The sequence below is a fragment of the Dromiciops gliroides genome, chromosome 2 (genome assembly GCF_019393635.1).
Source record: "Dromiciops gliroides isolate mDroGli1 chromosome 2, mDroGli1.pri, whole genome shotgun sequence".
Taxonomy (NCBI): Eukaryota; Metazoa; Chordata; class Mammalia; order Microbiotheria; family Microbiotheriidae; genus Dromiciops; species Dromiciops gliroides.
The window spans coordinates 537,707,119-537,721,854 of NC_057862.1; the positions used below are offsets into that span (position 1 = coordinate 537,707,119).

Genomic DNA, 14,736 nt, shown 5'->3' on the forward strand with positions numbered 1-14,736 from the left:
TCTGAGATCACATTTGAACTCAGGTCCTCCTGAATCCAGGACTGGTGCTTTATCCACTGCACCACCTAGCTTCCCTCTGTGTATTGTGTTATTAATGCTGTAGCTGTTTAATTTAGCAATAAATAATTGCCTTGCAGAAGTATGGATGAGGTAATATTGTATTCACACATTCTAGAAAAATATGTAATTTGAATGTGACAACTTTTATCCCTTCCCTACCTCCCGCCCCCAAATTATTGGGTTATAGTATTTATGCGTTTGGAACTTAGACTTTCAGGGTAACAAAATGCATTATAACCCTCCTTGAAGTTCGTGCCTGCAAAGCTCTTGAGGGTAAATAGAGTTTGTAAAAGAGACTTGTACACTCTTATACCTTCATGTTCCCTTGGAATGTGTTATTTTTCAAACAACCAATTTTGACACCTTTCTGAAGACAATTGATTTTCTTTTCTGCATGCGTGGCTTAGTGTGATAGTGAGGCTCCATTATATAAATATTATATATTCATAGCCCCTTTTCAGGGTTCGAGATGTAAAAGGCACCTGATGTAAATGACACATAACTCAAGAGAAGCTTAAGGTTCAACAGGCATATTGAAAGGCGTAGCAGGGGACAGCTAGGTGGTGCAGTGGATAAAGCATCAGCCCTGGATTCAGGAGGACCTGAGTTTAAATCCGACCTTAGACACTTGATACTTACTAGCTGGGTGACCCTGGGCAAGTCACTTAACTCTCATTGCCTCAAAAAAAAAAAAAGCATATCAGAGTGTAAAGGTTATCTATAGCTTTTTTTCATTTTTAAATGAAATTCAGTGTTAAGGAGAGGTTAGCCTGCCCAGAGAACTTTGCACCTTAGACAGATGTAGTACATCAGAAGTTGCATTTTTTTTTAATTGATTTTGTAGCCTGTCTTATAATCCAATGTCTCAAGAGAAGCTCACCTCCCCAAAGTTTTCTTAACTGGTGAATGACCTATTTCTGTGTTAGTCATTTTTTCCACAATCAGGGCAGAGAACTCCACTGTTATCTCTTCCATTGTCATTTTCACAAAATCATTTGTCGTGCCATCTTCAGTGATTGATCTGCCAGAGTAGCTCAGAGCAAGTCATTAGAGTCATAGATTCTCAAATGTTGAAGTGAATTTTGTTTATATAATCTATAACTTGGTATCCCGATTTATATTCCATTAACTTGTACTGATTTATTTGTCCCCAGTGGACAGGTAAGAGAAGTAGTTACTGCTTTCAGAGGCCTCTTGTCAGGTAGTGGTGATGTTCTCTAATAAAGCTAGGAGCCTAAGGGATTTGGTCTGATTAAGCAAAGATGCTGGCTGCCACACTTGACAAGACCAGGGCTCAAAGAAAGAAAAAAAAATAACCGAGACTTTTAAGTTCAAAAGAAAGGCAGCAGATGAAGTAAAAGCATTAGTTGTATTCTTTGTGAGGTCAGTTTTGCCTGTAATAAGAGGGCTTCCTTTCTTGAGAATCAGAACTCCCAAGGCTTGACATTTTTATCCTTCTTCTAGCTATTTATTGAAATGTAAAAGTCCCAGTTGAATGCCTCAGTAGTATGAAGGAGACCCCGAGTTCTCAAAGGTTGTATCGAGGAGGATGAACTTGGGCAGGTTCTATCACCCTTTTAGAAACTCTGCAAATGAGTGTCAGCAAATAACCGTCTGCTGGATAGTGACTCCTAGATGTCCCCGAGGCATTCCAAACTCAATATGTCCACAATGAAATTCTTACCTTCCCACCTAAATTTCTACTTCACCCCAACTTGCATATTTTTGTCAAGGATACCCCCTCCTTCAAATCACTCAGGCTCACAAGCTCAGTCTTCCTTGACTTTCCCCTCTCTTACCCCACTGCATTTCCAGTGAACTGCCAGCTTTTAATTTTACATTCATCACAGCTCTCGTATCGGTCCCCTTCTCTCACACAACCACCATCCTAGTTCAAGCCTCCATCAAGTCTCAAATGTTATAAAACCCTCCTAATTGGTCTCCTTGCTTCCAGTTTCCCCCTCTCTAATCCAGCCTAATACAGCTACAAATTCATCCCCCAAGAAACAGATCTGATCATGTAATTTGTCTGCTCAAGAAACATCAGTGACTCCCTATTGCCTCTTAGATAAAATGAACAATTCTCAGCCTGATACAGTTATGCTCACACCATTTCCTACTTGGGGGGAATGGGTTTTTTTTTTTGGGGGGGGGACAATGAAGTGACTTCCCTGGGGTCACACAGCTAGTAAGTGTCAAGTGTCTGAGGCCGCATTTGAACTCAGGTCCTCCTGAATCCAGGGCCGATGCTTTATCGACTGTGCCACCTAGCTGTCCCCTCTCACCATTTCATATTACACTCATCATTTATTCAAAGCAAACTAAATCACTAACTGTTCCTTTATCTTAGCACTTCATTTCCTGTTTCTATCCTTTATTCTGGGTGTTTCCCCCATGTCTGGAATGTTCTTCCTCTTCCACCTCTTGGAATCATTAGATTCCTTCAAGGCTGAATTTAGGCATCACTTCCCACTTAAACTTTTTCACAATCTCCCCTGGCCCCAAACCTTCCCTAGTTGTTAGTGTTCTCTTACCTAATGCCGTCTTGTATTTGTTTGATTACATGTTATATTCTACTTCCCCCATTCCCATGCTGGTATGATATAATCTCCTTGTGGGCAAATGCTGTTTTTCATTTCGTGTCTATATCTCCAGGCACAAAAATCTGTTGAGCTATGCGTGGTGGCACATGCAAGCTTGTAATCATCCCTGCTAGGCTGGCTGAGACCGGCGGATCTCTTGAGTGTGGGAGTTGTGAGCTGCAGTAGGCTAAGCTGTTCAGCTGTCCAGATTAAGGCTAGCATCAACATGGTGAACCCTTGAAGGTGGTGGTTCACCACATTGCTTAAAGAGGAGCAAACCAGCTCAGTTTGGAAATGGAACAGGTCAAAGCTCCCATGCTGAGTATTAGTGGGACTGACCCATGACTTAGCTACTACATTTCAATAGCCTGAGTCAGATGGGGATACCCAATTAAAAAAAAAAACAACAGTTTTGGGGCCAGGGGGAGAAGAAGGGAAGGGAATAAGCATTTATTAAGAGCCTACTGTGTGCCAGGCGCCTAACAAATATTTATCTCATCTGATCCTCATGATAGCCCAGCACAGTAGGTGCTGTTATTATCACCATTTTATAGTTGAGGAAACTGAGGTAGACAAATTAATTGATCTGCTTAGGGCCACACACCTAGAAAGTATGTGAGTCTGCATTTGAACTCAGGTCTTCCTGACTCCAGGCCCAATGCTATACCACCTCAGTGCCTAATAGTGGGATAGATAAGTGGATGGATGGATGGATGGATGAATAGATGGACATACAGATGGATCAACAGATACATACATACTTATATATGTATGTAATTTGTGGAATTGAATCGCTGTCTAAGGAGCAGCCTGGTTAAATATGGAGAGACTCATCATTAGCATTAGTCCCTAAGTCAAAAAAAAAATTCAGTCTTGAATTCTTTTATATTTAAAAATAAAAATACAAAATAGTTCTCAGTTCTAGGTTTGCAATTTTCCATTTTTTAGTTTAACTTTTTATTATGAATTTGATAAGCATCAACAAACATGAACATTTCAGTATACACAGAACACCAAAGTTGTAGGCCTGGGTGATTAAGAAGATATTACTTTCTTTTTGTTTTTTCTTTTCTTTTTGGGGGGAGGGTGGGGGTGGGGCAATGAGGGTTAAGTGACTTGCCCAGGGTCACACAGCTAGTAAGTGTCATGTGTCTAAGGCCGGATTTGAACTCAGGTCCTCCTGAATCCAGGATGGGTGCTTTATCTAAGAAGATAGTACTTTCTTAAAAAGTGTTTGAGAAGGTGAATTCTATTTTGGACATAATGAATTTGAGATGCCTACAAAACTTCCACTTTGAGATGTTTAAAATTGGGTTGTTGATGCAGGACTGTAGCTCTGAAAAGAGACTAGAGCTGGATTTAGAGATCTAGGAACCATCTGTGTAGTAATAATAATTGAACTCATGAGAGTTGATGAAATCACCAAGATAGGATAAAGCGAAAAGAGAAGAGGGCCCAGGGCAGAACACTGGGGAATATCCACAGTAAGTGGACATGCCACAGATGAAGAACAAGCAAACAAAGGAGCAAGCAGTCATACAGATAGGAAAAGAACTCTATATTGGCAATTTCAAGATGGATATCGATGTGGTTTGTCCTGTAGAAGACCTGTCTCTTGATTCTATGATTTACAAGTAAAATATCAATAAGACAAGCTTATGTTTATAGAGGGCCTAAATACCATATGATTCTTAGCTCTGCCCTTCTCTTACCACTACGCTATTGTCATGGAAGGGCCATGCAAGACTGAAGACTGTTTTGCATTTTTCTTTGTTTAACTGGTTGACACTGATAAACAATTCATCTTGCGGTTGCTAGCCTACAAGTAATTAACTTCTCCATACTTAAATCCCTAACTTCTCTTTGAAAAGCAGATTCAATCTGTTGCTGGAACCATATTGGAAAACCTTTGCAGCATGGTACAACCTGCTAGGGCTTGTGTTCTAGTATTATAACCTTTAGGTACCAAAGAACATCATCACACCATGAGGGGGCACTGGAGTAGGACTTTGTGGGTATCTTAAAATGTCATTGTAAAAAAAAAAAATCACCATCCTCAGCCCAGCTCTGCTACTTCTTAGTCATGTGATCTAGTATAAGTTAACGACCTTCTCTGACCTTCAGTTTTTAAAAACGTAAAATGGGGATAATATCTGTCCTGACTCAAGAGACGCCATGCTCTCTCTTGTGAGTATGGGGTTAGCCTTGGAACCAGGAAGACCTGGGTTCCAGTCCTATTTTGGACACAGACTTGAGTGAAATCGGAAAACTCCCTTCATCTCTCAGGCTTCTTAGCAGTGTCCTTAATGGGTTGCTGATCTGTGTCAGTTGAGGGAGTTTCCACAACATGGATATCCTCAAGTTTCTCTAACCAGTAATGAAATCTTAGATCAGGACTGAAAAACAAAACTCCAGCAACCCCCAAATCAGATGTCTGTTTTGATTCCTTTATGGGGTTATTTAACAATAAGAATGTTTATGGAAACAGATGCCATATTGAAGTAAGGTTTTATCATTGTTGCTGATCCTCTTTTGTAATTTGAGTTTGGGCCATGAAACTTTTTTTCAGTCTATATCTTATTGATGCCCTGTGGGAGCATAATAGCCTGCTTATTAATTTTGAGTATAAAATAGAATAATACATAGGAAGAAATATTGAAAAACTGAAAACACTTTGCATTTACAAAACACTTATTAAGCTAATTTAATTAGTCCCACTTTTAATGATATGGATTTTCCATTACTTTATATTGTAAGTACAAATTGATAATGCAATAGCGCAAGTCAGAGTGGCTGGACTGGTCCTGTATAAAAGTTTAGACTACTCACCTTTTACTCATTTTAAATATGCATTTGGAAATATGTGTCTAGTTTCTCTATTTGATTACTAACGCTATTTTCAATAGTAAGTACTAAGACCATCAAAGCACCATCTCCCTCTTGCAAACTGTTTTTTCCTCTGATTACCATTATCTTTTTAGTAAGATAGCTAGCATCATCATTTTTAAGTCAAATATATAATTGGCATCTTATAGTTGTTCTTATTGCTGAAGTTAATTATGTCAAAAAGCAGGGGGGAGGCAGCTAGGTGGATAAAGCACTGGCCCTGGATTCAGGAGGACCTGAGTTCAAATTTGGCCTCATACACTTGACACTTACTAGCTGTGTGACCCTGGGCAAGTCACTTACCTTCATTGCCCTGCAACCCTCCCCCACCCCTCCAAAAAAAGAAAGAAAGAAAGAAAAGTCGCTGCTTCTTTTCTGGTTTTATGTTTTCCAAATCTCCCCAAAGTGTTAAACTTGCTGCCTTACCTTGTCTAGGACATTTCTCCCATTTTGTTTTTGTTTTTTAATTTAATAATTTTTTTTCAATTAACTAGCATATCTTCTCCTCTCCTTCCTACTTCCCTAGCCCTCAACTGAATGAGAAAGAGATAAAAGAGGAAACCATCATACTGAGTTTGCATATTGCAAAGCAACTTTCCTCATTTGTCAGATCCAAAAATATCTGTCTGATTTTGCACTTTGAGGTCATCACCTCTTTGTCAGGAAGTGGGTAGTGAACTTCAACTTAGAATCACTCTGCCCACCTGGAATCACAGTCTATCATTGCATTGATTGGAGTTCTAGAGATTCTCTGAGTTGTTTTTCAAGCCATTGTTAACTTGATGAGACTTATTTATTGAATCCAGTAAATACATTTATCTCTTAACTTAGTTGAAAATGCTTTCAACGTTTTGTTGAAGGTTGGGGGGGGGGAGTCGGATTTAGTGTCAAAGTTAGACAAACTTAAAGACTAATTGGGAGTCTCATTAGGATCATAAAATCTAAAACTGGAAGGAACTGTAGAAGTCCATGGTTGAATTTTACTAGTGACTCATAGGAAAAGTCCTTTTTTAAAAATAAATGATCCAGGGGGCAGCTAGGTGGTGCAGTGGATAAAGCACAGGCCCTGGAGTCAGGAGGACCTGAGTTCAAATCCGGCCTCAGACACTTAATACTTACTAGCTGTGTGACCTTAGGCAAGTCACTTAACCCCAATTGCCTCACTTAAAAAAAAATTTTTTTTTAAATGATCATGGAGCAGCTAGGTGGTGCAGTGGATAAAGCACTGGCCTTGAATTCAAGAGGACCTGAGTTCAAATGCAGCCTCAGACACTTAACACTTACTAGCTGTGTGACCCTGGGCAAGTCACTTAACCCCAATTGCCCCACCAAAAAAACCAAAGGGAAAAAAAAATGATCCTACATAAGCAGTATAGGATGGCAAGGTAGTCTTATATTGCATTTTTGACCCTCATATAGACAGCAAATAAAATACCACCAATCTTGTCAGTTTCACTTCATCTAATATAGGTTTCACTCAAGGGGCCTGCTCATAAGAAGCACACATTCTAGTTGGTAAGATAAAATGCATATGGGAAATTAAAGTTAGAAATGTCAGGGAGAAAAAACACAAAACATTAATACTATATTCTAGCACAAGTCAGCTAGAAGCCATTTGATTTAATTTAACATTATTCTTTTCTCTAAGCATTTCTCTCCTGGAGAGATGTCCAAACTGGCTGGCATAGTTCCTCTATGCCTGATTACATTGTCTGTCTACCCCAAGACTGTTTGAGTTAATATTTATAGGAATCTTTGGCAATGAAAAGATCACATAGAATGTTAAAATACAATTTGGGGTTAACATTCTAGAACAGCCACTGCTCAATTCCTTCCTCAAGAACTCCCTTCTCAAGGGTTGAAAGGAAATTCCAGTGATCTCCCCATTCCTACTTTTTCCTGTTGGATCTTGGAAGAGTAGAAAGGGCCTTTGCTTTGGAATCATAAGGTCTGAGTTCTAATTCTACTTCTTATGTTTCTAGTGCATCTGAGTGATCTTGGGCAAGCCACCTTGGGCCTCAGTTTCCATATCTATAAAATGAGTGGGGAGGGGGATTGGACTAAATGTTTTCATATGTCACTAGAGGTCAGCTCTAGACCTATATCCTAAACCCTATTCATCATTTTCAGATGTCTTCACTTCCATGAAGTCTTTTAATATCTCCCTTCTATCAATGATGATCTTTACCTTCAGACTTCATATATCACATCCTTTCCACAGAATCTAAAACCTGGTAGATGAAAGGAGTGTCATGTGGTTGGTAGAAGAGTTATCCTTAGAGTCCCAGCAACTCATCTGAAGGATTGCCTCTGACATAACAATGCCTGTATGACCCTGGAAATGCACTTAAGCTTCTCATGGCCCCAGGCCTAATCTTTGCCAATCTGAGTTTTGCTAGAGGAAATTTCCCTGTACCAATGAGATCATAGGTTTGGACCAGAAGAACCACCCTGCTGACCAACCAAATAACGACGATGACAAACAACCAAGAAAGACAATTAGAGGTCCCTAATTCAATGAGTATCCTGTCTATATAGGTATCATATCTAATCCCCGCTCACCTGTTAGCTCCTTCAGTGTAGCAGCCATCTCTCACTGAACCTTTGTGTCTTCCCCGGTTTTAGTGTCCAGCTGACATGTAGAATGGGGATATGGAGGCTCTTATGTTTGGTGTACTTCCTAAAGCAGATTCTGTTGTTGTGGGGCAGTTCTAATTTTTAAAGAATTTACTTAAAATCCCCCTTCCTATAACTTCTGTCCATTGGTCCTTGTTCTGTCCTCTGGGGCTAAATCAAGTTCCTCCTAACCTCAAAAAAATTAGTAAACCAATTACAAGCTAAATGTCATTATTGTTGAAAGTTGTAATATGCTATGTGCCTTCAACCAAATGTATTTGTGCTCCCCCTCCCCACTTCTTTTAAAAATAGAGATGATGAAGAGAAAAAAAAGTCTTCAGAAGGAACTGATGAGAAGGCCAATGGAACCCATCCAAAGACCATCAGTCGTATTGGTAGCACCACTAATCCTTTCCTGGACATTCCTCATGACCCGAATGCTGCTGTTTATAAAACTGGATTTCTGGCTCGAAAAATCCATGCAGATATGGATGGAAAGAAGAGTAAGTAATTTTGTTTATTGTCATTTTCACATTATCCACATATCAGTCTCCATACTGGGGATTCAGAATGAATTATACCTTTGTGCTTTATTCTGTTTGTGGTAGGAGAAGTCATACATAGCCTATCAGATCTATATTATAAGAGCCTGAACTATTTATATGTCTTTGTATCCACCTGAGTATTTAGTACAGTTCTTTACACATGACAGACACTTAATAAACGCTTATTGAGTTGAATTTATTTCAGTTTAATTGAATAAAGGTAAGTGATTCTCTTTTATTCTCAAAAGGGAAAATGCTTTTGAAAGTGTATGAAAGTGTTCATGGGAATACCTGCTCTTCTCCAAATATCATCACAGAATGGTTTTTAAAAAATAATTTAATTTTATTATTTATATATAGTATTTATAAATTGTTCTAATAAAATTTATTAATGAATATTATTTTATTTTTTATGTTTTCATTACCCATGTTCATATTGATGTTCTTGTAGTAGATTAAACCAGAAGATACAGTATAAAGAAAATACAAGTAAATAGATCAATTGTAGGGTCTCAGGGCAGCCTAAATGGCGCAGTGGATAGTGCATTGGCCCTGGAGTCAAGAGGACCTGAGTTCAGATCCGGCCTCAGACACTTGACACTTACTAGTTGTGTGACCCTGGGCAAGTCACTTAACCCCAATTGCCTCAAAAACAAAAATAAATAAATGATTTATTGATTTAAAAAAATTGCAGGGTCTCTTTGCCTCACTGAGAAATGTTTTAGATTAAGAAATAAAAGAGGCCAGCAATTTAGAGATTACTCAGAAGCCCTACCATATATCATTTCTTCTTGTATTCTTCCCCCTTTATCTTCTCAGAGAACCATCTCTTATCAAAGAATTTTAGCATCATAGAATGTGAAGAGCTTGAAGGGGTTTCAGAGACCATGTAATTGTAACCTTTTCGTTTTTCAGAGAAGGAAACTGAGGTTTAGTAAGGTTAGCCGATTTGTCCAAAAGCCTACTTAATGATAGATCTGGTCCTAGAACCCAAGGCTGTTGATCCCTGATCTTGGGTTCTTTGTGCTGTACAACATTTCGCAGTTTTAAAATGGTTGGAAAGATAGAAAAGAAAGACTATTTAGTTTTTACTTTACGAAATTGTAGACTCCATGGATTTGTCTTTGATTGTCAGTTATTCATATTTGTTTGTTTGTTTCTTTCCTTTTGTGTGTATGTGTGGGGGGCAATGAAGGTTAAGTGACGTGTCCAGGGTCACACAGCTAGTAAGTGTCAAGTATCAGGTCTTCCTAAATCTAGGGCTGGTGCTTTATCTACTATGCCACCTAGCTTGCCCCCATATTAGTTTCTTGATGCAGTATTTGTTACACAGGCCCTGCAACAGACTCTTAACTGTTGTCCAATGCTCAATGGCTCCCTAGCTAAGTCTTGGAGGAAGCTGGGGATTTTTATGACTTCTTAGGGAGCCCGGCTATAATGATCTCCTGAACACTTTTAGAATTAAGCAGTGGGGATTTATTTACATTCTCTGGGTTCAGCATCATTGATGTGTTTGGTGAAAAGCTGTTTTGTTTTTTACACATGTGTAAACATGGCCAGATGTTCTGTTGACAGGTAGTGCAGAAGTATGTGATTGGTAAATGAATATTCAGGTCAAAGCTCTATGGAGAGATTATTTTCTCATACAGCCCTGATTAACTTGTCTCTAAGGGACCAGTGTGGCTGTCTTAGGATTTGGTATCTTTAATTTTGTTTCTCCTTTAATATTTGTTATGAAGTCAGAGGACTCAGTTGTCAAGGTGTAGCTGTGATTTAAAAAAAAAACATTTAAGAACCATGGAATTTTTTTTTAATATGTTTTGTTTGTTTTATTTTAAAGATTTCCTCAGCTTAAAAATGTAAACACCCTGAGGCAAAATCATGATTAAAGAAACTAAAGGACCGGGTTGGCTCTCTAACAGAGTAGTAGTATTTACCAGGTCCATAAATTTGACATTTTGACAATGTTTAGAAAAGTTAAATCAGGAATGCAAATGTGTTTTCTGGATTGTGTCAAGTTAAAAAACAGCAACATCCACAACTTATAGCTTACCTAAGTCAACTGCTTTGAAATGAGAAGGCAGCAGCAGGTGTGGTGGCCCCCCACCTGTAACCCTTGCTTCTAGGAAGGCTGAAGCTGGTAAATTCACCGAGTTGTGCAGTTCAAAGCTTGCATTAGGGCTATCTGACACCAGTATGTGAGCCTCTGGAGCACAGGGTTACCTAAGTAGAGGTGAACCAGCACACGGTGGAAAAATTGAGTGGGTTAAAGCTTTTTTTGCCTATTAGTATTGGGATCCAGGCCCATGAGTGGTCACTGCATTCAGCCTAGATGAGATAGAGAGACCCTGTCTCTCAAAAAAACAAAATAAAAAAAGAAATGATATGGAAGGAATGGGGCAATATAGTGTAGTAGAAAGAATATTGAGTCTAGAATCATATGATGTGGGTTCACATCCTGGCTCTGCTGTTTAATATGGTTGTGACCTTGGGCAGGTCACTTAAACTCTGTGTCTTCCAGTTTCCATATAGTCCCTTCCAACTCTGTATCTATGGTTTTATTATCCCATGACTAAATCAAATGTGGAACTCGGTCAAATGGCCTAAAGGCACACACCCTCAAAATATCATTAAGAAATACATACTGGGCTTATTTTGGTTTGATTGAAATACTGACTGATTTTAAATTCACTGCAGAGATCAAGTGCTTTTGGAGGACTGAAAATTTTGTATATGTGACCTTGTGGGAAGCCTCATAGGTTTCTTCCTATATCATGTAGAAGATTGCATGGATGGATTTGCAGAAGTAAGGATGGAGGGAATTTTTTTTCTTAACATTTGGATATTAGCCGTATATATTTCATGATCTAGGAATTTCCCATAATAGTTCCATAAAATTCATATAATTTAATTCCTAAGCATAAGTGAGCCTATTAAGAATATGTACTAAATTATCTTGGAATGCATTTAAAGCTATTTTAAATATTTTAATTTATAGTAGTCACTTAGTAAGGAATTCGATATTCTAATTATTGTTACAATCTAGTGATAAAAGATATTCATAAGGACTTTCAAGTTATACCTTAGATGCTCAGAACAGAAAATGAGAGAGAACATTGTGTAACTACCCTGCTGTTCCTTAGTGCAATACAATAAAAGTCTAAAATGAAGAAATACATACTGGGGCAACTAGGTGGTGAAATGGATAAAGCACCAGCCCTGGATTCAGGCGAACCTGAGTTCAAATCCAGCCTCAGACACTTGACACTTACTAGCTGTGTGACCCTGGGCAAGTCACTTAACCCTCATTGCCCCACAAAACAAAACAAAAAAAAGAAGAAGAAGAAAAGAGTCTTTGAGGGGTGGTAGTGGCTTTGAGAGATTAAGTAGTTTACCAATGGGAACACGGCTAGTATGTGTCAGAAGCAGGATTTGAACCTAAGGCCTCCTGGCTCCAAGCTCAGTACTCGATTTACTATTATGTAGCCCCTCTCTGTGTAAAGCACATCATAAACCTTAAAGCTCCATACTTTAAAAATAAATAAATAAAAGTTTTCCTCAAATTCAGGAGGATTCTGTATGGTCTCCAATAAAGATGGTTGGAAGTGTGTAGATATTGTAGAGGTAGATGAAGGCTCTTATTGACTATCCGTGATAGGCTGTGATTTGCACATCGGGCCAGGTCCTCTGTGAAGAACTTATAGAAAGACACGGAATAAAAATCAGTTAGGATGAGAGGGGTGAAATGGGTTGTGAAGAGCTTTCAGTTCTGGTCATGTGAGGGTAGGCTGAGGCCTCTTAGGCTGCAGAAGCAGAAAGCTCAGGGAACACGTTATCATCACTATCTTCAGGTATTTGAAGGACTGTTACATAAAAGGCATTAAGTTTACTCTGCTTGGCCTCAGAGAACAGAACCAGGAGTAGTGAGTAAGAAGTTGCAAAGAGGCAAAATTAGGCCTGATATCAGGTTAAACTTCCTCAGAGAAGTGGTGGACATGAGGTGCAGAATGAGACATATATTTTTTTCATGGCCAGTGTTTGACTTTCATCAGCTATTTGTTACAAGGGCTTTTCTTTGGGGGAAAATGAAGAAAGAAGGAAGCTCAGGATAGGTCCCCTACTCTCTGTCCTTCAAAAAAAAAAGAAAAAAGGCAGAACAGGAGGAATCAGACGTGCAGAGCAGCTGTGAAAGTCACATGTTAAATTGATGATATGCTTCAAAAGCAAAGCAAGCTCTGTGTAATAATGATAGCTAGCAATTTATATAGCATTGTAAAGTTTAGAAAGCACTTTACATGTTATTTTGTTTGATCCTCACAACTCTGTGAATTAAGTACTTTTATTATCCTCATTATACAAATGTGGAAACTGAGGATGGGAGGAGTTAAGTGACTTACCCAGAGTCACACAGCTAGTCAGTATTTAAGGGAGGATTTGAACTCAGATCTTCTTGACTCTAAGGCCAACATTTTCTCCACCATAACACTTAGAGACCCAGTGGAATGGAGTTGGCTGCTCTAAGAGGCAATGGCTTCCTCCTTCCTTAGAGAAAGACTGCAACCCTTTTACAACTGAGACAATTGCTGTGGCTATGAGAATTAATCATCCTGTATCCAGGCAATCAGTAAATATAAGTCTTGTATAGCATAAGTACAGCTCCCTATTTAATGAGTCTCTTTGAATTTAGTTGATTCTTAGGTGGGTACTAATGAAAAAACAGACGTAATCTATTGTTGTTTTGTTGTTCAGTCGTTTTCAGTCGTGTCCCACTCTTTGTGACCCCCTTGGGAGTTTTCTTGGTAAAGATACTGGAATGGTTTGCCATTTTCTTCTCCATATAATTTTACAGATGAGGAAACTGAAGTGAACAAGGTTAAGTGACTTGCCTAGGGTCACACAGCTAGTAAGTGTCTGAAACTGGATTTGAACTCAGGAAGATGAGTCTTGACTCCAGACCCAGCACTCCATGCACTGTGATGTCACCTAGCTGCCATATGTGTAGTCTGTTACTAGACCCCTATTCCTGCAGACCATCTCTAATCCTAACTAGATGAGGCTGCAAACTATAAAAGTACACAGTCTTTTAAAAATAAGGACACTGAGCAGCTAGGTGGCGCAGTGGATAAAGCACCGGCCCTGGATTCAGGAGGCCCTGAGTTCAAATCCAACCTCAGATACTTGACACTTGCTAGCTGTGTGACCCTGGGCAAGTCACTTAATCCTCATTGCCCCGCAAAAAACCCCAGAAACAAATAAAAATAATGACACTAAAGTAATAATTAAATTAAAGAATCTCATTTGGCAGATTATATAACTACCATGTGTTATTTCTCAGTATCATTTATTAGCTATCACGGCATAATATAGGTAGAATGTGGGGCATGGTTTCAAATCCAACTTCTGACATTTAATAGTTCTCCCCTGTGCCTCATCTCTGCTTCCTAGCTCCTCTGGCTTCCTTCACGCCTGAGTTCAGATTCACTTTTAGCTTTTCCCATCCATCCCTCTTTGATCTTAGTGTCTTCCTTCTTAGTTCTAGTCCCCACTTTCTCCATTGTATATCTTTTTTTATTTTTTTTTTCTGTGTAGTATTGTATTTTTATTCGTTTTGCTAAACATTATTTTAATTTGGTTCAGCCTCACTTCTTTTTTTTTCTTCTCAGCATTTTCTAATAGAATTTTATTTTTCAAAATATATGTGGGGCAGTTAGGTGGTGCAGTGGATAGAGCACCTGCCTTGGATTCAGGAGGACCTGAGTTCAAATCCAGCCTAAGACACTTAACACTTACTAGCTGTGTGACCCTGGGCAAGTCACTTAACCCCAATTGCCTCACCAAACAAAAAAAAAAACAAAAACAAAATATATGTAAAAACAAATTTTAACATCAATTTAAAAAAAAAATTGTTCCAACTTCTCTTCCTCCTCCATTCCCATTGTATATCTTGTATGTACATAGGTGTTGACATGTTGTTTCTCTTCACCCCACCCCCCTCCAGACTATAAGCTCCTTGAGAGCAGGAACTGTTTTTTGCCTTATCCCTAGCA

The 14,736-nt window shown here is 38.9% G+C and overlaps 1 protein-coding gene across 1 annotated transcript in view; it reads left to right on the forward strand.

Moving 5' to 3' along the window:
- The window catches only part of PSD3 (pleckstrin and Sec7 domain containing 3), a 538,748-nt gene that overhangs the window by 415,145 nt on the left and 108,867 nt on the right, over positions 1-14,736 (forward strand). Inside the window, 1 exon segment of the mRNA XM_043989192.1 lies at positions 8,457-8,647. Coding sequence (XP_043845127.1) covers positions 8,457-8,647 — 191 coding nt within the window.